General features: G+C 44.2%; 1 protein-coding gene across 2 annotated transcripts in view; it reads right to left on the reverse strand.

Moving 5' to 3' along the window:
* Window positions 1-24,432, reverse strand: part of COL6A5 (collagen type VI alpha 5 chain) — a 166,537-nt gene that overhangs the window by 113,791 nt on the left and 28,314 nt on the right. For both annotated transcript variants that reach the window (XM_060406600.1, XM_060406598.1), the window contains exons 3-8: window positions 23,284-23,874; window positions 18,963-19,595; window positions 12,764-13,324; window positions 7,567-8,121; window positions 4,707-5,282; window positions 1,365-1,940 (exon numbers count right to left, since the gene is read on the reverse strand). In XM_060406600.1, coding sequence (XP_060262583.1) covers window positions 1,365-1,940; window positions 4,707-5,282; window positions 7,567-8,121; window positions 12,764-13,324; window positions 18,963-19,595; window positions 23,284-23,874 — 3,492 coding nt within the window. The remainder of the gene's footprint in view (window positions 1-1,364; window positions 1,941-4,706; window positions 5,283-7,566; window positions 8,122-12,763; window positions 13,325-18,962; window positions 19,596-23,283; window positions 23,875-24,432) is intronic.

Here is a 24,432-nt window from a genome sequence, read left to right on the forward strand (position 1 = left end):
TTTGGATCGTTCTTAGAGTTTACTTAGTCCAGAGGCCATCAACTCAGTCAGCAACAAAGGACAGGAGGGTCATGTTATCAAGTCAAGTGGGCAGTGTGTGAGAAAGTGAATGCAGAGCAATGACCCATCTGATCACCATTCACTTCCAACTGAGAGTCGCCATGTGTGAAAGGGGGCCCAGTCCGGTCACACTGTCTGATTTTTTTCAAAGAGAAGCCTGAAATCTACATTTTAATGCAAAACCTAGAGTCTGTAAATACTATCAACTAATTTCACGAGATCACAACACCAAGAAGGACAAACTCAATTCAGCAGCGAGTTGCTACTTGGTCACCCATGACCCTGTCCAGTTGCTCGTCTTACACACAAGGAGATGGTGAGGCAGGGAAGCTGCTGCTGCTGAACCAGAACCAGAACCCTGGCTTTCTGATTCCGGTCCCGGACTCCTCCACCACTGTCATCTGCCCCCAGTGCGCACCCCACCAGACAGCTTGGAAAAACCAGCGTGGTTTGTAAAAGAACTGGCTTCCATCATAGTAAGTCTAGAAACAGACGGCCTGTGGGGAATTTCTGCTGTTGCACAAATTCCACAAAATATCCTTCACTGATGCTCTGTCCTCCCAACTCCCAGTCCCAAGTGTACAGAACCTGAGTCCTGCACACAGCTCTCAGCTGGAGCTGAAGAATGGCATCCCTATCAGATGGACCACAGCTCGCATTTATTTTCTTCAGTCCCAGCCCACATGACTCACTTCCATGACGCACCTGGCCTTTGCAACCATCAGCCCCGGTGACCTTTGGAAACTAAATCTAAGGCCAATTCAAATCTTTCCTATGTTATGATTACATGAATGCCATCATTCAAAGAAGAAAATGTACCAGACATGTGCTGATACAGTTGACACAGACAGACACGTACACAGACGTGCACACACACTCACACATACTGAGTCCCTCACAAGATGGTTCAACAAAGGTAAAATAGGAAAAAGTAAAATCAGCAAATGTTTTTTACTTACTTCCTGTGGGATGCAGGGAATTGCTCTGGGATTTCCAGAAGCAGAGAGGATAGAAATAGGAGGCTGAGTTCCAAGTGTTAAGAAGAATATAACCCCTGGATTGTAGTGGAGGAGAGGGCTGACCTGGGCACACAACCCAGGGCGTCCTCTGGCCTCTGAACCCTTTCCCCTGCCTCTGAGGAAGGCTGGCCGACCCCAAACTTTTGGAAACAGAGGAGACACCTATTCTCATTGCATATTATTCCAAACCACATCCTGTTAGGTTCGCCCAAAGACACCCTGGGAAATGGACAACCAAGAAGCTACAATCAAACAAAAGCAAAGCAGGAGCGAAGGAGCACTTACTGGTTTTCCCGCAGCTCTTGCAGATTTCACGGACCATTCTTTTTTTCACATCCACATTCTTTAATTTATCAAAGTCTTGAAAAGTGATGATTTTTTCAGAACTGCCCGTTATCGGCAGGAGCTGTTCCTTGTAAACATCTCCTATGCCCAGAGCCAGGATGCAAATGCCAGCTTCCCTCAGGGCCTCCACTGCCTTTGATACATCATAGCGGGGAGCCCCAGATGTGATGACCACCAGAGTCTGAGGGACACCAGCGTTCTTCCTGCCACCAGCGGACGGCTCAAACATAACGCTCACTTGTCTCAGGGCCAAGTCTATCCGCGGACGGCCCTTGCTCTTGGTGATAGCTTGAATCCGAGACTTCCATTCAGTTTTAGTCAGAGAGTTCTGTAACTCGATAATTTCTTGGTAGCGGCTCCCAAATTGGGCCATCCCAATTTTCATCCTCTGAGACGGAATGTCAAAATTATCGATTAAGTCTGACAAGAAAGTTGTCATGGTAACAAAGTCTGAATCAGATACCATGTCAGAGCCATCACAAAAAAAAATCACATCAGCTTCTGGAATGTTACAGACTGCAATTGAAGAAAAATAAATCACTGATTGTCCTCAACAATCATTCTAAATTTTCCCTTCACTCAAATATTTAATTGCTTCTACTAAATCCTCACAGTCGTGGCAAACTGAGACAAGATAACAGATGAGAGATCACAATTGGCCCTCGAAGAGCAGAGAAAGCAGTGCTGAGGAAAAGGTTCATAGGCTTTGTTTCAAATTTAATAATTTACATGATATATCTGAAAGGGCACTGAAAGCTACTCTGAGAAAGGAAGGAAGAAGTTTGACTAGATTGACTATAGTCATTGAAAGGTCATTGCAAAGGCCTGAAATCCATTCAACACCCCCATACCGGAACATCCACCCAAGTTGACTGCCACTGTGCTCAAGTGCCATTAGTAATTCTGTTATTATTAATGCCACCACTTTACATTTGTGCTGAAAATTATCATTTTAAAAATGTGTTTAGCATACTACAATGGTTAATATTCATGACCACTTTATGAGGAATTATTCTGATCTTAGGTAGAGAAAAGGAATCCCGTGGTTAAGATGCCTCAGAATAGGCAATCACTCTGCAGTAGAGCTGGTATCTGGATCCCTTTTATCCTTAAATCCATCACTTTTTTCTACTACAAATTGCTTTAATAATATCATAGCCCAAATATTGAAATTTCATGGACAAGTGCTAGTCAACATTGGTTACAGGGTTGTCCTTCTGAAGTCCCATGTGACATGACCCAAAACGAGGAATGATCTTTTACGCTCTGTTTCCATCAAATGCAAAGGCTGGGATGGGGCTGTACTAAAGTGCTCAGTGAAGGTAACTGAGATGATGGGGTGTGCATCGTGGACTTCTTTTCCCTCTTCTGCTTCCCTCTCTTTCCTTCAGAGCTGTGCCCCGCCCCCCAATAAACATCTTGCATCCAAAAGTTAGACTCTATTATCTCAACATCTATCTCAAAACTCCGTCTTGACACCTACCTCCAAAAGTAGGTGAGGGAGATGAGAAGAAAGCAGTCCACAAGGAAAAGACTCTAGTCCTACCAATAGTCCTAGATTTGGTGGGGATCCAGTGATAAATAAGAGTCCCAGCCTGCCCAATGAACTCAGTCTTGTCACAAGGACAAATGAGGAAGCGGCAAGCATGTGTTAGATGCCACCATCAGGAGAAATAGAAGGTGCAGGAGTCAGGGGGCACAGCAGGGGCACTGATGTGTGCTGGGTCAGAAAACTGGCAAACAAAACCTGAAAGGTGACAAGCCAGCCAGATGCAGCCAGGGGAAGCCGTAGGCTGGTGTGTTTGTGCTGGGTAAGTGATGCACGCAAAGATGAAGGGACTTCAGGGTGACTAGAGAGGCTGTGAAGCAGGGGGCAGTTGAGGTTGGAGATGTCAGCAGGACCTACTTGGAACTCGGGAGTTTAGGGTGACTCAGAGGTTAAAGTGTCTGCCTCTAATACGGGAGACCTGGGTTCAATCCTTGGGTCAGGAAGATCCCCTGGAGAAGGAAATGGCAACCCACCCCAGTATTCTTGCCTAGAGAATCCCATGGACGGAGGAGCCTGGTGGGCTACAGTCCATGGGGTCGCAAAGAGTCGACACGACTGAGCAACTTAACTTAACTTAACCTGCAGTAAGCTGCAGTGACATGGCCCAGTTTGTATTAGAAAGATGCCTTGGGGACAGTCATGTTTTCTTAGAGAGGATACCCACATTCTGTATCTGAAACCAAGAATCTGAATTTATTGCTTACTTAAGTAAAGTAGGGTTGTGGAGATCAGACATAGTTTTACTCAGCCCAGCAAATGCTGGTCTGACACAAGATTTGGGGGGAGGTTTTGTTTGGGGTTGGATGATTTCACAGAGAAGGGAGTGGGTTAATGTCAGTTGACAAACCACGATTTGTGTTGGAAACAGAAGTAGGTTTCAAGCTAATAGAGAGGAAGGAAGGGAGGTGGAAAGGGAAAAAAGAAGGAAGTTGGAAAAAGGGAGGGAAACAGAAAGAAGAAAGGAAGTTAGCTGGTTGGTTGATGTGTTTGCCATGGGGGGGAGGACCAGGCCACTACCTGGGAAGGATTCCAGGCTTCCAAGGAGGCACAGTGACGCTCCTAGAGGGCGGGTTGATCTCCGCTGTTTTTAGGTCAGGCAGCAAATCTCACCCCTTGCTCACTCAGATGCCTCCAGCTTGCCCTACCCCAGGGGTATCTCCTGGTTCAGCTCTGACCCCTTCCCTCCTGGTTTCTGGAAACTGGTCTCTGTTGTCCCATTCAATCCCACTCCTGGCCTTGATTCAGAAAAGCTCGCAGCCCTGGTTGGACTTCCAGTGGTCCTACAGGGTGCTGACGATCCCACTTAGAGGGTCCTGGAACTTTGAAAACAAAAGTCTATCTGTTTAAAGCATGAAACTTTCCACTTGAGTTTGGCCTGAACCTGATACAAAGTAGGTGCACGGAGGCCATCAAGCAAATGTGCAGCACAGGCAACCACGAGATGAGGACAGCTGAATAGGGCGCTAGGAAGAGCGAAGGAAAGGGAAAGGAGAGGCCTGATCGCAAGGAACGCTTCTGCAGACTTCTCCTATAGCGTCTTCAGTACAGCAGCGAAGGACCTTTAGATCTTGCTGAATCAAGAATGCATTTCTCTCAGAGATGAGAAAACCGGTAGCCTGAGGAGAGGAACGTTCAGCCCATGCCATCTGGATGACAGGAAGCCAAAAGTAATCACTTATTTTATTTTTTGCATAAACTTGTATTGCTACACCAACTTTAAAAGCACAACTCACCCTCTTGCGAGTTGTTACACATACTGTCTTGCAGAGGCAGGTAAATATCTTTTAGTTTGTCAAAACCACTGACGTGGATGGTGTAGTTTTTATCCCCTGCGATGGTCTCCAGTTCCACTTGGTTAGCCGCACCTACACCCACTGCGTAAATGATGACGCCTTTGTTTCTTAATTTTGAGGCCGCCTCACCGAGCTTAGTTCTGTCGTGAGATACCCCATCTGTGATAACGATCAGCATCTGCCTCACGTTTTGCTTGATACGGCTGCCGTGCTCCTCTGTGAACAGGTCGTTCGCACGCTCCAGAGCCTTGGCGGTGTAGGTGCTTCCCGCCGTATCCCTGCGCCTCCTCAGATGCTCGATGATGGCTGGTCCACTCGAGTACTTGTTGAGGTAGAAAAGAACCTCGGGGTCATCTGAGTATCTGAGCGCTCCGAACCGAACGCGGTCCAGGCCCACGTCTGATTTCTTCACCAAATGGATGGTGAGGTTGATCATGTTTTCTTGGTCCTCGGCGTTGATGCTGCCTGAGTGGTCCAGCACGAACACGACATCTAACTGCTGAATCCGTTTACAATCTGAAAGCAGAAGAGAGCAGGCGTGACAGACTTTTGAACTGCGTTCTGCACAGACGCCTAGAAGGGAAATCAGTTATGTGTGCCTTGTACCTCTCACGTGCCAGACACCTCACCGCTCTTAGGAATGGCTGATGCCATTTTAAAGAGAAAAGAAACTTCAGGCTCAGAGATGTTCCCCTTGCCCACATCACGATTCTAAGAACACTGGCGCTCCCATCTACGACGATCAGAGAGGAGCGCTCCTAAATCCATGATCAGATCAGCGCTTCTCATACCTCCCTACTCTGTTCTGCTAAACCTCTTCAGGTGGTTTACAGCAACGTTTGCCAAGCAGGCTTTCACCTGGAAGGGAACGTCAGGAGGTGAGTCAAGTAGTACAGTGGTGAGCCACGACCGGTTCTTGCCAGACTGGCCTGCATTTTTGAAGGGCTCTGGGGCTTAGTGTACAACCTTGGAGCTTCTGTCTCGCCCCTTCAGGCTCCAGCTGTTGCCTCAGCTTCCGGTAGATAAATTTTCCTCTGTGATCCACATCTCTTCACGTTCATTTGTGGCCCTTCCTCTGACTTTCCCAAGCTGGAGCCCAGAAAATCCCACACAGGGGAAGAGCTAAGGCACTTGTCACCACACCCTAGCCCCAAGCCCTCCTCCTCCTTAGAAGCCAAGCACCCACTCTGGGTGGGCCTCCAAAGTATGGGCTTATTTCTACACTTTTCCTCCCCTGAGTAGCTTAAGCACATGCTTCCCAATGGTTCACCCTCTACCTGCCAACCTTACCTCCAATCCTTATTTCTGGCAGTGAGATCTCCAAGTTTTCAAGGATCATCCATCGCAGATGAGCCCAGGCCATGTAGGAAGAATGACTCGCCATGATTTGGCAATGAGTCATAACTCAAGACATATTTATGAGTTGACTTGATACACATTTATATATTTACGTGATAAATTTATAAACTGAATGTACAAGTCAGCTAAAATTCTACCTTATGCTATAGACAGGGCCTCCATAAACATGACATTTCTCAGTGAAGAAAGGCCAGGAAGACCCCTTTGGATTTCAAAGGTGGGGCTGTGGCCTTACTGTGAGCCCTTCTTAGAATGTCTCCACAATCCCAAGAGTTTGGGAATTACTGCCATTCATGGAGGAAGAAGAAAAATTCCAGTTAAGCCTTTCCAAGAGAAATCTTAAGGCCATTGCCTAAAGCTCAGTTTACACTGAGAGATCTTACTTGTTAACCTTCTGAAATTTTCACACACAAAATCCTGAATAACAAAGTCCAAAGGAGGTTTCTATTGCCATAGGAACAACACACAACAAACTGACTAAGGTTTTGGTTTGTTCTATTAGTTGTAGCCAAAACACAGATAACAACAGCACGTGATAGATTTAAAAGTACTGGTGGTGTTAGCCTTACATGGGAATTTACAGCAAGTTCTGACACAAGTCATTAAAACTGATGGGCTCAAACCTAAGGTTGCTTAATCCAATTTGAAAAGCACTATAGTTTGTCAGATAAAAGTGATGACTCCAAGCGATCACTTTAAGAAAAGTAACAAATTAAAATTTTCCAAAAGGATAGGTATATGAACAGGCAAATGGAAACTCCTTAGCTGAGAGAGGGTAAGAAGACTAATGTAAGGAATAAAAATATACACTGTATCTTTAAAATACAAAGAAGGTGCAGAGTTCTGCTTTGGATACTGGACTTAATTTAACTGAGAGGAAGATGGCTGTATATTTCTAATTACACATTCTTACGTGTACATACTTAACAGTGGTTATAGATAGCCAAGAAACAATGTGGGAGAATCATTTGGGATTAAAAACTGACTGGAAAATCTAGGTATACAGGTATTAAAAAGCTGGAAATTTAATGTAAAATTCTGAGACCTCCTTGGTATATGTGGCTTCCTGGTAGCTCAGCAGTAAAGAACCTGCCTGCAGTGCAGGACAAGTGGCAGGAGCTGCAAGTTCGATTCCTGGGTTGGGAAGATCCCCTAGAGAAGGACATGGTAACCCACTCCAGTATTCTCTTGGTATATCTATTTGAAGTCATCAAAATCAGACTATATGTTGCCAAATTAGTAGACAAAACTGTTATTCTGGAACATCCCTGGGTATTTCACACAAGTATACAGCCCTGAGGACATGGCTTTTAACGTAGCATAGATAAGTCCAACACTTAGCACCAAAGTCCAGTTAGAGGCCAAGCCTGGAGTCCAAGTGTCTCTCCACCCCACTATAAAGCCAACAGCTTGCATCCTGAAGGATAAGAGGGTCACTTACCATGAAGAGCACACACGCGGAAGATGAGTTTACTCTCTATTGCCTTTAGATCATCGAAGTTCTCGACGTGGAAGATCAGGCTGCCATCCCCACTGATCTCCTCCAGCTGCGTCCTGTTGGCCCCGTACACCCCCACGGAGAAGATGACCACACCTTTGTCCCGAAGAGCTTTTGCGGGATCTCTCACATCATCCTGGGCTTCTCCATCAGTGATAAGGATGAGAAACTTTTTCACCACTGGGCGGCCCCCCTTGGACTCGGTGAAGTATGGATCCACAAAGGTTATCGCACTTCCAGTCAAAGTTCTCTGACTGATGGGGGTCATGCTGTCTATTGCATCAGAAATTTCTTTTTGTGTAAAGTATTTGTCAAGCTGGAATTCTTCCTTACTATAATCACTGAATTGGACTACACCAACTCGGCTTCTGTCTCCACCAATCTGAATCTTATCTAACAGGTTTTTCATGAAAGTTTTCATTTTCTCAAAATTTTCGGGTCCTATACTGCCAGAACTGTCCACCAGAAACATGATGTCAGCCTTCATGCTTTCACATCCTGCATGTAATCAAAAAGGCCAGAAATATACCAGGTTGGCATGGTTATCAGAATATGTAAGAGACAGTAAAGCAGAAATAAATACTTTAATCAGTAAATATCAAAAATTAACTCAAGCAACTACCACTGCATTTGAAAATTTTATCTGCTTCTTTTGTAGTAGTCTGCTGACTAGAACCCTAAATCAGAAATTCATTGAAGATTATCTAAAACTTTTCAAAGAAGAAATGCAATTTCTAAAGTATATATTCATTCCCTCACTTATGCAAGCACTCATTATACACTTATTCATAATTCATAATTCTTTTTTTTTTTAAATAAAAGGGGAGGGGGAGCCGAAGGACGCGGATGGCTGGACCAGAGCGGCCTTCCCCTCCCTGAGGTCAGGGGCGCCTCAACCACTGGCGAATGGGGCTGCAGCCTCTGCAGCTGGATTTTCCACTCTCATAATTCATAATTCTTGAAGTGTATGAAATGGCGAGCATCAGGCCATGTGTTAAGGATGCCGCGGTGATCAACAAAGAAAGTCAGAGAAAAGTAATCAATTTTTGGCACTAATATGACTAATATTTCAGGGTTTAATGTGTATTCTTGAAGCCCAAAATTCTAAGTAACCTTTATATAGCATTTTTTTCTGGGATAATTTAAAGCAATTAAAAATATCAATATTAGAAATTGGGGTGAAAAGTTTTTACTAGAGATAATAAGTACATTAGTAAGCACATATCCATTCAACAGGGACTATTACTTTATTAATACATAAAATGTGTTGATATGGACTGGAAGTGGGCATATATATGCATATATATAGTGGCTCAGATGATAAAGAATCTGCCTGTAGTGTGGGAGGCCCAGATTTGATTCCTGAGTCTGGAAGATCCCCTGGAGAAGGGAACAGCTATCTACTCAAGTATTCCTGCCTGGAGAATCCCATGGACAGAGGAGCCTGGTGGGCTACAGTCCATGAGGTCAGAAAGAGTCAGACACAACTGAGTCACTAACCCTTGCACTTCCACCTCATACATATATACACACATAGATCAGTTTCTATAAGCCGTGAAAAAGTGCTATTAATTGGTGTGTGTGTGTGTGTGTGTGTGTGTGTGTGTGTGTGTGCATGCATGCTCAGTTGCTTCAGTCCTGTCTGACTCTTTGAGACCTCGTGGACTGTAGCCTGACAGGCTTCTCAGTCCATGGGATTCTCCAGGCAGGAATCCTGGAATGGCTTGCCATGCCCTCCTCCAGGGCATCTTCCCAACCCCGGGATGGAACCCACATCTCTGGCATCTCTTGCACTGAAGACAGATTCTTTACCATTGAGCCACCTGGGAAGCCATGTGTGTGTACATATGTATATTTACATATGTATACACACATATGCACCATAGTACATATATATAGCATAAATTGTAAGCATGTTGTCTTTAGCATGTATCTCCTTAGTCTTAACCCCTTCTTTAGTTATCACTGCCATTCTCTTACCAGCCCTTCCTCAGTCCTCACAGAATCTATCCCATACTTTTTGTATATGACCAGTTATCATCCACCATAGAAGAACTAAAAAATGCCAACTATTTTTTTTACTTTCTTTTCTTTTTTAAAAAATTTATTTACTTTCAATTGAAGGATAATTGCTGTATAAAATTTGGTTGTTTTCTGTCAAACCTCAACATGAATCAGCCATAGGTGTACATATATCTCCTCCCTCTTGAAACTCCCTCCCATGTCCCTCCCCATCCCACTCCTCTAGGTTGATACAGACCCCCTGTTTTAGTTCCCTGAGACATACAGCAAATTTCCAAATGTTTACTATTTTTTAATAATTTATATGAGGTCCACCGGAACTTCCTTGGTGCCTCAGAGCTAATGAACCCAACTGCCAATGAAGGAGATGTAGGTTCAATCCCTGAAGCAGGAAGATCCTGTGGAGAAAGAAATGGCAACCTACTCCAGTATTCTGGCCTGGAAAATCCCATGGACAAAAGGAGCCCGGCAGGCTACAGTCCATGGGGTTGCAAAGAGTTGGACATGACATAGAGACTAAACAACCAGGAAAACAACAACATAAGGCCCAGTAGGGGGATTAAAACCATTTGAGATCGACGATGCCCTGGGGCCATTTTGAAAGTTGTGAACAGGGAAGTTGCCAAAGACGTTTGAGGGTCTTGGCAAATGCCCAGTGCTGGGAAGTGTGGAATGCTCTCTTCCACAAATAACATGTCAAAGGGGGAGATTTCTACATGCACTCACTATCCACAGGGTCTACCTCCTCATCAAAAAACCATAGCTTTGACTAGATGGAACTTTATTAGCCGAAGAATTGATGCTTCTGACCTGTGGCGCTGGAAAAGACTCTTGAGTGTCCCTTGAACTGCAAGGAGATCCAACCCGTCCATCCTAAAGGAAATCAGTCCTGAATATTCATTGGAAGGACTGATGCTGAAGCTCCAATATTTTGGCCACCTGATGTGAAGAACTGACTCATTGGGAAAGACTCTGATGCTGGGAAAGATTGAAGGCGGGAGGAGAAGGGGATGACAGAGGATGAGATGGTTGGATGGCATCACTGACTCCATGAACTTGAGTTTAGGTAAACTCCAGGAGTTGGTGATGGGCAGGGAGGCATGGAGTGCTGCAGTCCATGGGGTCGCAAAGAATTGGACACGATTGAGCATCTGAACTGAATTGAACCTTGTCATCTCCCACTCCTCTATGTCAATAAAAGAATTTCAACCGGGAAGATGGCCACCCAGGTAAAGACTACATTTCCCAGGCTTCCTTGCAGCTAGATGTGGCCCTGGGACTGCGGATTTCTTAGTAGCTATGAGGAGGAGTGATTTAACCCCTTCTGGGTCTGAACAATAAAACAATTGAGCCTGATGAGATGCCCCTGGTCCTATCTCCCTTTCCACAAAGGGAAGATGGGGTGTGGAGATCCATCTTTGACCTACAGATAGTTACTATGTGTTGCAAAAGGACCTGCTTCTTTGCTAGACCTGGACTGCTCACCCCGGACAACTACATAAGAGAAAAACCATATTCTGTGTTGTGTGGAATGGGGCCGTTTTGCTAGAGCCTCTTAACCTGCCCGTGAATAGATACCCCGTGCCTCACTCCATCCACGTCTTCTCTGAGAGGAATCCGTTTTTTCTCTAGGCCCCCCAGCTTCGGCATCTTGGTTTTTCTGCCTCTCTGTTCACCATCCTGTGGCTCATTTCCTTGTCCACAGTTGGTCTCCTCCTTCAGGTGCGCCAGGGTTTGGGCACATGGACTGTAACTACTTGACAAATAAGAAATATCCTGTCCCTCCTTGGACTGGTCCCTGCCTTTGAAAAGACCTAAAATGCAATCTATTTTATTTTTCCTGAAATCTTTTTACTTTCCTTGGCATCAACTCCAGGAAACATAAAGGAACTTGTATTCATACTGTTTCTAAGACATCCTGAAGACCCAGCTTTACTCCTGCCCGTAACAGGACGAGAAAGATCAATAAAGTTATGGCTTAGGATTTTACTGCCAATGTCACTTACTTGCTGGCTTATTTTTCTTTGGATTTTAGTGACTCAAAGAAAATTCCAGCACAGTTTCACCTTTGTAAGTTCAAGCAAAGTAAGAATCCTTTTCTTTTCCATACTGATGAACACCTTGACCAACTTTTACAATAATTACATTTTATGTAGCACTCACCATAGGCTAAGCCCTCCTCTAAATGTGCCACATGCATTATTTCCTTTAAGCTTCATAATAAGCCTGCACATAGAGGACCAAGCCAAGCAGACGGTAAGTAACCCATTCAAGGTCCACAGCAGGAATTTTCACATTGTTCTTCCTAACTTCTGTTACTTAATTTTTAGTCAGGACAAAAATGCAAGTATGTGTTTGTATTATAAATAAAAATAAGCAGGGGTTACATATATACTTAGGTACACTTTCATAATAAAGAAATAACAGTTGGTATTTACTGTAAGGATACTCTGATGGAGGTACTGTCCTAATTTTATAGATGAGCAAGTACAAGTCTCAAGTAATGAAATGAGTTGAATCCTAACCCACCGAAAACCAGAGCCCGTTTTCTTTCCACTGTTCTCATCTGCCTCCATTAGTGTGTCTCACACACACACACACACACACACACACACACACACACACACACAAATATAGGGCTTCCCTGGTAACTCAGGGTAAAAGAATCTGCATGCAGTGCAGAACACTTGGGTTCAGTCCCTGGGTCAGGGAGATCCCCTGAAGAAGGGAATGGCAACCCACTCCAGTATTCTTGCTTGGAGAATTCCACGGACAGAGGAGCCTGGCGGGCTACAGTCCATGGGGTGGAAAAGAGCTGGACAAGACTGAGCAACTGACACTTTCACTTTCTCACTTTTTTTCACCTCCATGGCAGTGGGCTTGGTGAAGGCAGCAGTATCCTTAGCAGCCTTCTCACTTAACAGCTTCCAAGATGACCTCAGGGCAGCTGTCTACAGAGGGATTCTCCCACCTTGGCAATTGGCTTAGAGTCAGGGGCTGAACCTCTTCAGCAAAACGTGAGCCAGACAAATGGTCGCATCACTCCTCTACATGGCCTATTAGTGCCCCTGAAACAACTAAGAAAGTACAGATAAGAAAGCCTTTTTGTTTTGCTTACCTTTCTCAGTGCAGATGCTGTGAACAATTTCATTCTTGATGCTTTTTAAAGAATCAAAGTTCTGCCCAAAGCTAACCCTTTCCTCTTCCTGAGCAATTTGTTGCAGCTGTGTTCTGTTAGCCTTCCCGATACCAATCGCATGGATGGTGATATTTTCAGCCCTTAGTCTCTCGGCGGGTTCCAGGACAGCATCTCCAGACATCCCATCGGTCAAGACAATGAGGTGGCAGGGTGCCTCATTCGTCCTCTGCTTCCTTCCCTTCCTCATCAGTGGCAGCATGAAATCCAGGGCTGCCCCAGTTAGAGTGCTGCCCTTAAGTTGCTTGATGTTAAAAACAGCCTTTCTTAATTTCATATCATTAAGGTAGTCATTGATATCAAATTCCACTTTCTTCTTATGGGAATACTGCACAGCTCCGACTCGAACTTTGTCTGGACCAATGCTAAACATCCTTATCACCGCCAACATGAATTCCTTGATTTGCTCAAAGTGTTTTTTCTGAATGCTGCTTGAGCCATCGATGAGGAAATAGAGATCAGCCTCTTTTGTGTCCAGACAGCCTGCAGAAAAATTAAAAACAGAAAGTACATTCTCTGTTAATTCTCTGGAGAGAACCTGGAGAGAACTTCGCAGGACGATTTGGAGAGGAGCCTGAGACTGTGAAGCTGTTACAGGACAGAACAAAATCTGACTGCATGTTGGATCTGTTTCTTTTACTTTAGTTGCTTCTGTTCACTAAAAGGGTACTGTCTATACATAACGGCCTGCTTAGGGAACTCTGCCACCCTGCCTGAATGGTACGCTAAAGTGCCTTTGTTCAGGGAAACATTTCTGACTCTGTCCACATGTGAATGGCTGAAAAAAGAAGAAAGTAACACACACCCCCCTCCTCCCTGAGTCTGGCCTTTGCAGGAGATGCTTGCAAAACTTATGATCTTTTTACTTTACTTCCTCACCTCCTCCCCTTTTGTGTTCTATAAAAGAACATGGCATCCAGGCCCCGTAAGATGATTATTTTGAGACATTAGTCTGCCATCTTCTCAGTCTGCTGGCTTTCCAAATAAAGTTGTTATTCCTTGCCTTAACACCTCATATCTCAGATGTACCGGCCTATTGTGTATCAAGAGCAGAGTGAGTCTGGATTCGGTAACAGCTTCTGAAGAATGAGGACACTTCAGTTGAGGTCTGGACATTTCACTGAGCACGTCCAGACCCATTTTCTCCTGTGAAACTTACCACAACCTTATGAGGAAATTGAAACTGAGTGAGGCCCGGTCACTGAGGTCATGCAGTCAGCGAATTAAAGACTAAGAACCAGATTCCCAAACCTCCAGGCTTTTAGTTAAGATTGATTTTCTGATATTGACACCTGCCTGCATTTGTAATTTATGCCTTGTCATTCCTTTGAGAAATAGATTCAGATGGCCTTCTGTTCTTACTCCCTCAATAACCTCTTTAACCTGGAGCAAATAGAATAATGTATTTAAAACTAGAACCAGACCATATTCCTCTTCTACTTAAATGATTTATCACTGTAGTTAGAATTTTAAAATGAAAAATAACACTAATATTTTCCTCCTTTTCTTTCTCATCCTATTTCTGAGTGAGTGGGTGAAAGTAGCTCAGTTGTATCTGACTCTTTGCAACTCCATGGACTATACAGTCCTTGGAATTCTCTAGGTCAGAATACTGGAGCAGGTAGCCTTTCCCTTCTCCAGGGGATCTTCCCAACCCAGGGATCGAACCCTGGTTTCCTGCATTGCAGGGGGATTCTTTACCAGCCGAGCCATAAGAGAACTAGCACTTCTTTATCTTCCTCACTGTGTTTCAACAACACTGGGCTTCCTCTTGTAGTTTTGTGCCTGCCCTCTCTCCTGAAATATTCTTCCCCCCGAATCTTCACAGGCTGGCCCCTTCTCATCTCATGGACATGTCAACTCAAACGTCGGTTCTTTAGAAGTCCTCTTCCCCTCCAGCTAAAGCACATCATCATCATCAACCCCATTACCCTGCCTACTGTCTTTATGAGGCCCATTGCTTCCTGAAATTACTTTATTATTCATTTGTTCCTGAGCACAGCCTGTTTCCTGACACAGAATGTCAGCTCCATGAGGGCAGAGACTTGGCCTTGTTTTCTGCTTCTGCCCAGTTCAGGCCTGGTACATCACAAGATTTCAACAGGAAATTGTAAATCAAAGAGCTCTCAATATTTTTCCTTTGTTGAGCAGATGCTCTGTCAAACAGTGCTTTAACTTTCCTAACTGTCTCTTCCCTACTCTACTTAGCCATTTTTTAAATTGGGTAGAAGAAAAAAATATACCTTTAAATTTTAGGTTATGTGTACAATTACCTGGTTGAGTATGTGAAAAGGTCTCTAAAATACAAGACAATTTAGTCTTTTCAGAAATATTTTCTTTCTTGATAGCTTGTTGGTAACTTATAGCTGTTGACACTACTTCAGGCTATGGGGAGTTGGCTCTTAAGAAATCAGAAACACTGAAAATAAGTTTGACTCTGAGAATTAAACTATGAAATCGACATATAAAGTACTAGGGAAAAGGTAAGCAGTTATCTGCAAAAGACAAGTGTGATCCCCAGACAGAAACACTTGATAGAGACCAGAATGAATTGATTTATACATCTAATAAAGAAAAGTGGTGATCAGTAATGAGGGAGAGAAAAATTCAAGTCCCAGGGGGTGACCATGGCAATGCCCATCCAACCCATCCTGGAGCTGTGCCAGTCCAATACACTAGCCACTAGTCACATGTTCCTACTAACATGTGAACTTAAACGGCTTAAAATTAAATAAAATTTAAAATTCAACTCTTCAGTTGCAAAAGCCACATTTCAGGTGCTTAACAGTTCCATGTGGTTAGTGGCTATTACATGGGACAGTGTAATTACAGAATATATCCATCTAAAAAGTTCAGTTGGACAGGGTTGGAGAAAAATGTGTCCCCTGGGGCAAGGTCTCACCTGCACAGTTATCTAGAGATACGGATCTATATATTGGACTTTAAAATAGAATCATTCCCCTGACTAAACACCACAAGACATTTAAGTCATAAAACTAACTCCCTTGCTCTGATTCCACATCCTCCAGCAATCTTTTGCTTACAGCCTAGCTTCCCACTTGTATATATGTCTACAGGGAGAAACTATATTTCTCAGAGGAATATGGTCTCCAGTGTCCAGGTCCCTGGCACTATAGTTTCATTACAAAGATAATCATCAATCTTTTCTCATCCATCAGTCTCCTGGTTTGGTTAATGTGAGATTTTCCTTGCTTTAATGAAGTTCCATTAAATAAATTAGAGACAGCGTCAGAGGTGGTGGCCACAGCAGTGACTAAGTCAGTAGAGATTGGTTGTCTGTGTTTGACCATTTTGAAACGGTAAAGCTGTCTCACTGCAGACCATGGCAAATTCACTGAGGCAGTGGTTCTCAGATATTGCTAGTGTGAGTTCATTGGAGAGCTTTCTAAAATGCCTCCCTACCTGCAGACACTGAGTCATTGGACTGGGCCACTGAATTATTAACAATATCTCCTCAGGAAGCCCTGATAAATTTATAGTAGACACTGTGGGTGCTCCACCAATATCCCCTCAAATCCTTTACCAGGATTTTTGTGTAACCAGTTCCCAGCACTTTCATTTTAACAGCTAGCACCAGTATCTAGAGGTGGTGGGCTGCTCAGGTTGTTGAAATCCTTTTTGGTTTTTACTTGAGCCAGAAGCGTCTGGAAATGAACATTTCCTCCTCTGTGCTGGAATATAAATTCTTTGGTTACATTGCCCCCTGACTAGGACAACTCTAAGGTTTAACCCACACTGTCTCTAGAATGGTTCGGTGGAATTGGCCCTCCATGGGACTTTGCTTACCATCTTGCCCTTCCTGGTCCCATATCCTCACTTCCCTACCGATCTCCAGTTTTCCTGGGTATATTTTTGATACATCAATTTTACGTGAATCCTTACCTGACATCTACATCTGAGGAAGCCAACCTAAGTCAGGTACCAATATTTGAGAGCCACTGAATGAATATGAAGCCACTTACTGAGGCTTTATGGAAGATAAGGCTAGCCCTTGTCCTAGCCTTGGTCCCATTTCTTCCCATTTAGAAATTCTATAATGGCAACAATAGTTTTTGTCATGTAATTGCAAACTCTCTGAGAGGAACCACACTACACATCCCCTTATGCCTTAAACTTTATACTACAGCAAAGCAGCTGGCGCTCTGAAGGACTCCTCTCTGTATCACGCGGGAGGTAATGGGACACTGGTTCTTTGCTGCTGCTGTGTAATGTATACACGCAAGAGGAAAGTCAGGGCTGGCCCAGGATTGGATCCTTACACTTTCAGCTGACTAATGTGAATTTAAAATTAACCTTTAATACGATTGGAGGACTCTTTTCCAGGTGGGTGCTGCCAAATTTGAGTCTAATTGTTGGAAAGCGTTTTATTGCAGGGAAATGTGTAAAGACAGCAGAGAGCTCAGAACTAGATAAACTCAAGGTCACATCAAATATGTTTTGTCTGTATGTCCTGGCACCTTTGAAAAGAACTTGGTAAGGCTATAGCAGTTCAGTTGTGGACAAAGATATAAGTATAATGATGATCCCTGCTAAGTTTTTCATAAGAGCAGAATACTGGCAATAACCTCTATATCCAACAATTTAGGATATGCCAAACAAATTCTGTTATACCCAGAGGATGGGATATTATTACTCCCAACCTAAAAAGAATATTGTCAATGAATATTTAAAGAGGTGGACAAAAGTTCATGGTATAAGGCTGATATAAAAGGGAGTAAGGCATATCATCCTGATTATCCCTAACATCCGTTCTCTCTTCTCAGCTAATTTGCCGAGGTACTTGGCTGCCCCAAATAAAGATTACATTAATGAAGAGTGATATGCGACTAAGTTCTGGCCAATGGGATGTAAGCAAAGATGGTATGTGTAATTCCCAGGAATATCATTGAAGAAAAGGAGGGGGAACCCTGCCTTTTCCTTCTCTTTCATCATTCTAGTTGCTGGATGTGAATGTAATGCAGGAGCAGTTATCTTGGATTATGATACTGGGAATAGAGACCACAAACAAGAAAATAACTTAGACACTGACACTGGTGTACCATCCAGCTCTTTATACCTACCTTAAGGACTTATTTGTGAAACAGAAAATCATTTTATTGTATCTAAATCACTTCTATATTTTTTCCTTTTGCTAGTCACATTCAGAAGTAATTGTAAATGATACAAGTACCCAACAGTGCGTTCCTGCATTCTCGAATATGCCAGCCACCAGCATGTGGCTGTTAAAATAAAAATAAATTAAAGCTAAGTTAAACTTAAAACTCATTTCTTCAGTTCCACTAGCCACATTCCAAGTGCTCAATAGCCAAAGTTGGCTAGTGGCTGCCTTACTGAACAGTGAAAACAAAGAACATTTTCATCATTACAGAAAGTTCTCTTCAACAGCACTGATACCCATGTTACATCATTTTTTTAAAATGTGTGTGCATGCGTTTGTGTGTCCATGAGTGCAGAGAGAGAGAAGAGACTAAAAGATAAGAGAAATGTTGAGAATGGCTTTATCTGAAAGATAAGACTACAAGAGATTCTATTGTTTTCTTTATGTTCATCAACACTATTAAACTATTTTATAATTACAATTTTTATATTTTATCCCAGACTTACATGCTTAAACATCCATTGCAATCATTTAATAACATTTGGAGAAGGCAATGGCACCCCACTCCAGTACTCTTGCCTGGAAAATCCCATGGATGGAGGAGCCTTGTAGGCTGCAGTCCATGGGGTCGCTAAAAGTCGGGCACGACTGAGCGACTTCACTTTCACTTTTCACTTTCATGCACTGGAGAAGGAAATGGCAACCCACTCCAGAGTTCCTGCCTGGAGAATCCCAGGGACGGGGTGGGGAGCCTGGTGGGCTGCCGTCTATGGGGTCGCACAGAGTCGGACACAACTGAAGTGACTTAGCAGCAGGAAAGTCATAAGGTTTGAAAATGTATAAAGTGAAACCATCACCAAAATCTAGCTTTAGAATATTTTCATAACCCCCAAAATTCCTTTACCCAATTACAGTAAGTCCTTGAGCCTGCCCCTGCTCCCACCCTTGACAACTGCTCCTATTACTTTTATAATATGAAAGGTATTTTTTTTTTAAACATACCAGTTTTATCAAGTTCCATTTGTTCAGCACGAGTCGAGATTTGGGACCATATTTCATTCTGGAGCTTTTTTAAGAACTTCTTACTGTAATTATCCAAGTCTGCATAGGACCGCAGCATGGAGATGGTCTGCTGGGGAGGGTAAGACACTATTTCTTCCAACTGGGTCTTGTTGGCCCCTTCAATACCCACGGCAAGCACGGTTACATCCTGCAGCCGGAGGTCGAGGGCCACCTCACGCACGCTGTCGTCCGATGGCCTGTCAGTAACCAGGACTGCTATTTGGGGCACTCCTTGCGCCCGCCTGCTGCCATGTGATGCCGAAAAGCCTTCCCTCCTCAGCTGCTCAATGGCAGCTCCAGCAATGGATCTCCCAGCCCGCAGAGAAAGCTTCTGGATTTGCTGCTGAAATTCAGACTGGGTTGTGCTCGAGCTCAGAAGAGAAAACGTCTCGACTCTGTCACTGTAACTCATAAGTCCAAGCCGCAGGCAGTTGTCTTGCACATCCATGGAGGAGGTGATGTTCTTCAGGAAGTTCTGCAGAAGCCTTAGATTCTCTGTGGTCCCAACGGCCTCATCCACCAGAAACATGAGGTCAGCAATTGAATCTTTCTTACAGGCCCTGGGAAAGGGGACTATGGAGAGAGAAAAAGCAGGTAGGTTAGTACAGACCCCTGGCTCAGAGTGAGAAAGCCACTGTATAGATTGTCAGACATCATTAGGGAAAATGGAGGGAGTCATGAGAAATAGAATTAGCAATTTTTTGCTGAAAAAAAAAACAAAAATTCTGAGCAAAATTTACACTGGCCATTGATTTCAGAGAGCTTGAAACGCTCTTCCCCTATCTGAACAATGTGTCTTATTTTCCTATCGCGTCCCATCATCATGATCTTCACAACCAGCGTCACCACCAGCATGACTACCAGCACCTCTACCAACCACCACCTCCAAATCCACCATTACCAGTACGAACTACTGCCACTTTCAAATACTGAGATATAGGTATGAGTTCATGGAAATATCTCTGATCTCAGGGAGTTCTTACTCTATGGGGAAGACAGAAAAATAGATTATATTAGTTCAGACCATAATAAATGCTAACAAGGGGAAGAAAACAGGTGTCTAAAATGAGCTGCCCTATGTTGGCGATGTGGGGTAAGAACTCAATTATCTGAGACATAAATAAGTTAGGGAAGGCCTCTCTGAAAGGATCACATTTAGGTTGAGAAAGGCAAAGAGAAAGATTCAGCTACACATTGTTTGAAAAATAAAAGAATAATTCTGGCAGAAAGAAAAGCAAGAAGTAGAAATAAGCAAGACGCTCAGAGTAGCTGGAGCCAATGAGTGAGCGGAATGATGACTGATGAGGTCAGAGGGAACCAGGTCCAATCATATGGGACTCACATGACCTTATTTACATCTTTTAAATATCACCCTAGTTCCTGAAGGGAGACAATGAACTCATTAAAATTTACTTAAAAGTAATTGCCCTAATACAGGAAATAGAGAATGGTTCTTGGGCAAAGATAACAAGAGTACTTTTGATACATGAATTAGAGATGGAGTGGACTTGAGGATAAATTAGATATGTGCTGGGAAACAAAAAGGAAGTGTTGAAAACACCTAGGTTTTTGACATGAGCAACTGAGAGGATGTTGGTTGTGTCCTTTTCCAGGGTAGGGGAGATAGGGGGAAGAACAGGTTAGAGGGAGGAGTCAAGAGCTCTGTTTCAGACATGCTGAGTTTGAGATCTATTGAAGATGCCAGGTAAGCAGTTGGCTCTATAAATCTGGAATGCAGGGGAGAGTATATCACATGCACAGAAAATACCCACTCCAGGCACAGATGGGGGAACCATAACTGTGATAAGTGCAGCTGAGAGATAAGCTCAAATCTTGCCAAAAACTACCCATAAAATAGTGAGCTCTAGAAGCCAAAAGACATATCTTATTTATCTCTATCTCTCCAGTACCTGGTACCTGGTAGGAGCTCAGAAGTATTTGTGGAATTATAATTCTCATAAACCTCCTAATGTACTCTGAACCGCCCCCCCCCAATTATATGGCTAAAACAAGCTTTCAACATGGCCTGCTCAGCTCAGCATTTATTTGCAAATAGCTATTACAAACTGTTTGCCAAACTCCATACAAGTCATATCACTCATATCATAAGGCCAACACTACTATCCTCACTTTATAGGTAAGGAAACTGGAGCTCAGAAGTTAAGCAGCTTACTCAACGCCCTTAGCAGCCAAGCCAGGCTTTGAATGCAGACTCCAAAACCCTATTCTTAACCTCTAGCCTTCCCTGGTGGCTCAGATGGTAAAGAATCTGCCTGCGATGTGGAAGACCTGGGTTCAATCCCTGGATCAGGAAAGGAATGGCAATCCACTCCAACAGTCTTGCCTGGAGAACTCCATGAACAGAGGAGCCTGATGACTACAGTCCATGGGGTCGCAAAGAGTCAGACATCACTGAGTGACTAACACTTTCACTTTCAAAGGGAAGGATAGCGTCCTGACAAGCAACCCTTGTTGAACCGTATACTGCTATGAAATAAATCAGGAGGAATGAGAGAAACACAGTCAGTACCCAGAGCCTTCTAAGAAGGTGGTAAAGCCCTACTGTCATGGAGACCTCAGGCTATCTACAGGGTTGTAAGATCTCCAAGATTCCCAAGGTGAAGGGTCACATTTCATTCATGTGCTTAGTCACTCAGTCATGTCAGACTCTTTGAGACCCCACGGATGGTAGCCTGCCAGGCTCCTCTGTCCATGGGGATTCTCCAGGCAAGAATACTGGAGTGGGTTGCCACACCCTCCTCCAAGGGATCATCCCAACCCAGGGATTGGACCCGGGTCTCCCGCATTGCAGGAGGATCTTTACTGTCTGAGCCACCAGGGAAGGGTCACAGGAGGGTTTTCTCTCTAGGAGGAGAAGTACACGTGCTCTGAGAACTTGCTATTTCCCCCAAGGCAGGAGGAATGAAGGATGGGAAAAATGGAGGTAAAAGTACTTCCTGGTGCTTCAGAGGCAACACTAACTGTGACAGAGCCTGCCCAATACTTACCCAAACCCACTTCCTCTTCTTGCTCACAGGACTAGACATAGTTCCCAGCCTTACCTGCAATTAGGTGTTGCCATGGGGCTAAGATCATACCAAAGAAATGTGAGCAAAATGCGTGCCTCTTCTAAGCTTAGCCCATAAACTCATCCCATAGATGACCTTCCCTCTTTTTCCCCTTCACCAGCTGCATACCAATTCTCAGGGTACCTCGAAAGTAATATTTGAAGATGGAAGAGCCATCACAAGCCTAATTCTTTAAATAGAAGCAAAACAACTGGTCTACCTGAGCACTAATCCTGCAATATTACAAGAGAAATCAATAAAATTCTTATTCGGGAAGTCTACTTTTTATTGAGGCACGCTGCTGCTGTTGCTGCTAAGTCACTTCAGTTGTGTTCGACTCTGTGCGACCCCATAGACAGCAGCCCACCAGGCTCCCCTGTCCCTGGGATTCTCCAGGCAAGATCACTGGAGTAGGTTGTTATTAAGGCATAGCCTGGTCTGATTGCAAAATCAGTCCATAGTGATATCCAAGGAATTGGTGAATGAGAGCAGGAAAAAAGTTTCAAGATCATTCCAACTTTTATATCTTACAAATGAGGGTGCTGATGCAAGGCTCACAGAGACGACATCACTTCCTCAAGTTCACAGCCAGCTAGTGGCATTGTCTGCATCTTTTTGACCTGTGGTAAGGGCACTTTTTACCACACCAAGTGGCTTCCTTGAGTCTTAGAACTAGATAGCACCTACTCAGAATAGCCTCTCATTATCAACTGAGCGCAGAGGCAGTCAGGAAAATCCATTTGCTAGAAACTCTTTCTACCTCACTCCGGATGGAATGACTGGACCCCCCAGCAGGGCAGTACACTTACTGGGCACCTTCCATGAGTGTGCTGACCTGTTCCACCTGCTTATCAACACTGCGTGCATGGCTTCCTGTCTCACGTCACCCTCTCTCTGCTAAGGCTTTCTAGGATTACCCCCTAAGTAAACTATCTGTACTCAAAGGTCTTCTCTTTGGAGGTCTTATGGAGAACTTTCCTAAGACATAAATAGAGCCTTTTTCAAACGAGAAGCTGTGGTAGTCTCCTTTTAGCTTTAGGAGATCGGAATGAAAGTTGATGAGAAGGAGGTCTTCTACATCCCTGCGTGAAATAGAGATTTCTGGTGGGTGGCACCTTAGAGATAATAGGAGATGGCTTTCTGGGTCAGATTGCATGGGGTTGGGACACCTCTTCAACCAAGGGCCTCCTTACCTTCTATATCAGAGTGGGCTGCTCCGTCTTTGTACTGAGCTGCATCCTTGAGAATCTGCGTCATGTTCTGGGAGAATGTGCTGAGGTCCCTGAGCGTCCGGAGGCTGTAGTGGAACTGGCCCGTGGCCATGGCCTTCAGGGTCTTCTCGGATGCCCCCTGCATCCCCACCGAGACGATCCTCACCCCATCTTTGCGGAGCGCTTCGGCAGCCTCTTCCACAGCATCTTCGGACTCGGCAGAAGCCAGGACCACCAGGATCGGGGGAAACTGTTTCCTGTCCCTCCCGCTTGAGAAGTAGGCCCTGTGCACCTCCTGGAGAGCCTTTCCAATCCGCAGGGAGCCCCCCAGGAACCCGTAGTTCTTCTTGAGGTGGTTCAGCATGGGGCCCCTGCTCTTGAAGGTGCTGAGCTGGAACTCTCTGTGGAGCCCATCGCTGTACTGGGCCAGGCCCACATGGTACTTGTCAGCCTCTATGGGGAGGCTGCTGATCATCTTGTTGATGAAGGACTTCACAAACGGGAAGGACTTAATTCCCAGGTGGTCGGAGCTGTCCACCAGAAACACCACATCAGCATACTCAGGGCCTGGCCCTATCAAAATAAGATGACGACAAACCCAAGTAAGGTGATGGTTTAGCCTTGATATTTTAACCACATCTCCTTTGAGATTATGTCCTAGTGTTAAGGGTAACTCAGAATCCCAAGGAAAGTGTCTTCTGGAGGTCAAACAGAGGAAACTGTACTTGCTTATGCTAAAGTGTCAAACAAGAGGACTTCTGTAATGTTAACAACAGATTTTTTCTTTTGCAACTCTGTGCCAAGGCAACCAACTGACATTTTTTTTGTTGTTTGGTTGTGGAACCCCAAACAACTTGATATTATACTAAAAGAATAAACAATGTGATGTCAGAAAGTTGCCAAGTGGCCTGTGGATTAAAAGCAACTTTTATAACAGTATCAAGCAAAGAAGCAGCCGTCTTGGGCTGGAGATCACAGAGGCAGATCGGAAACGGGAGCTTGATTGAGGGGAGGCAGAGGAAGAGAGGCAGGGTGTGGCTTGACTTGAGGAGACTCTGGTACATTCCTCACACCAGAGCATCCCTCTTTGGCTCAAGAGGGATGGCTTAGTGGTAAAGAATCCACCTGCCA

The sequence above is a fragment of the Ovis aries genome, chromosome 1 (genome assembly GCF_016772045.2).
Source record: "Ovis aries strain OAR_USU_Benz2616 breed Rambouillet chromosome 1, ARS-UI_Ramb_v3.0, whole genome shotgun sequence".
Classification (NCBI taxonomy): domain Eukaryota; kingdom Metazoa; phylum Chordata; class Mammalia; order Artiodactyla; family Bovidae; genus Ovis; species Ovis aries.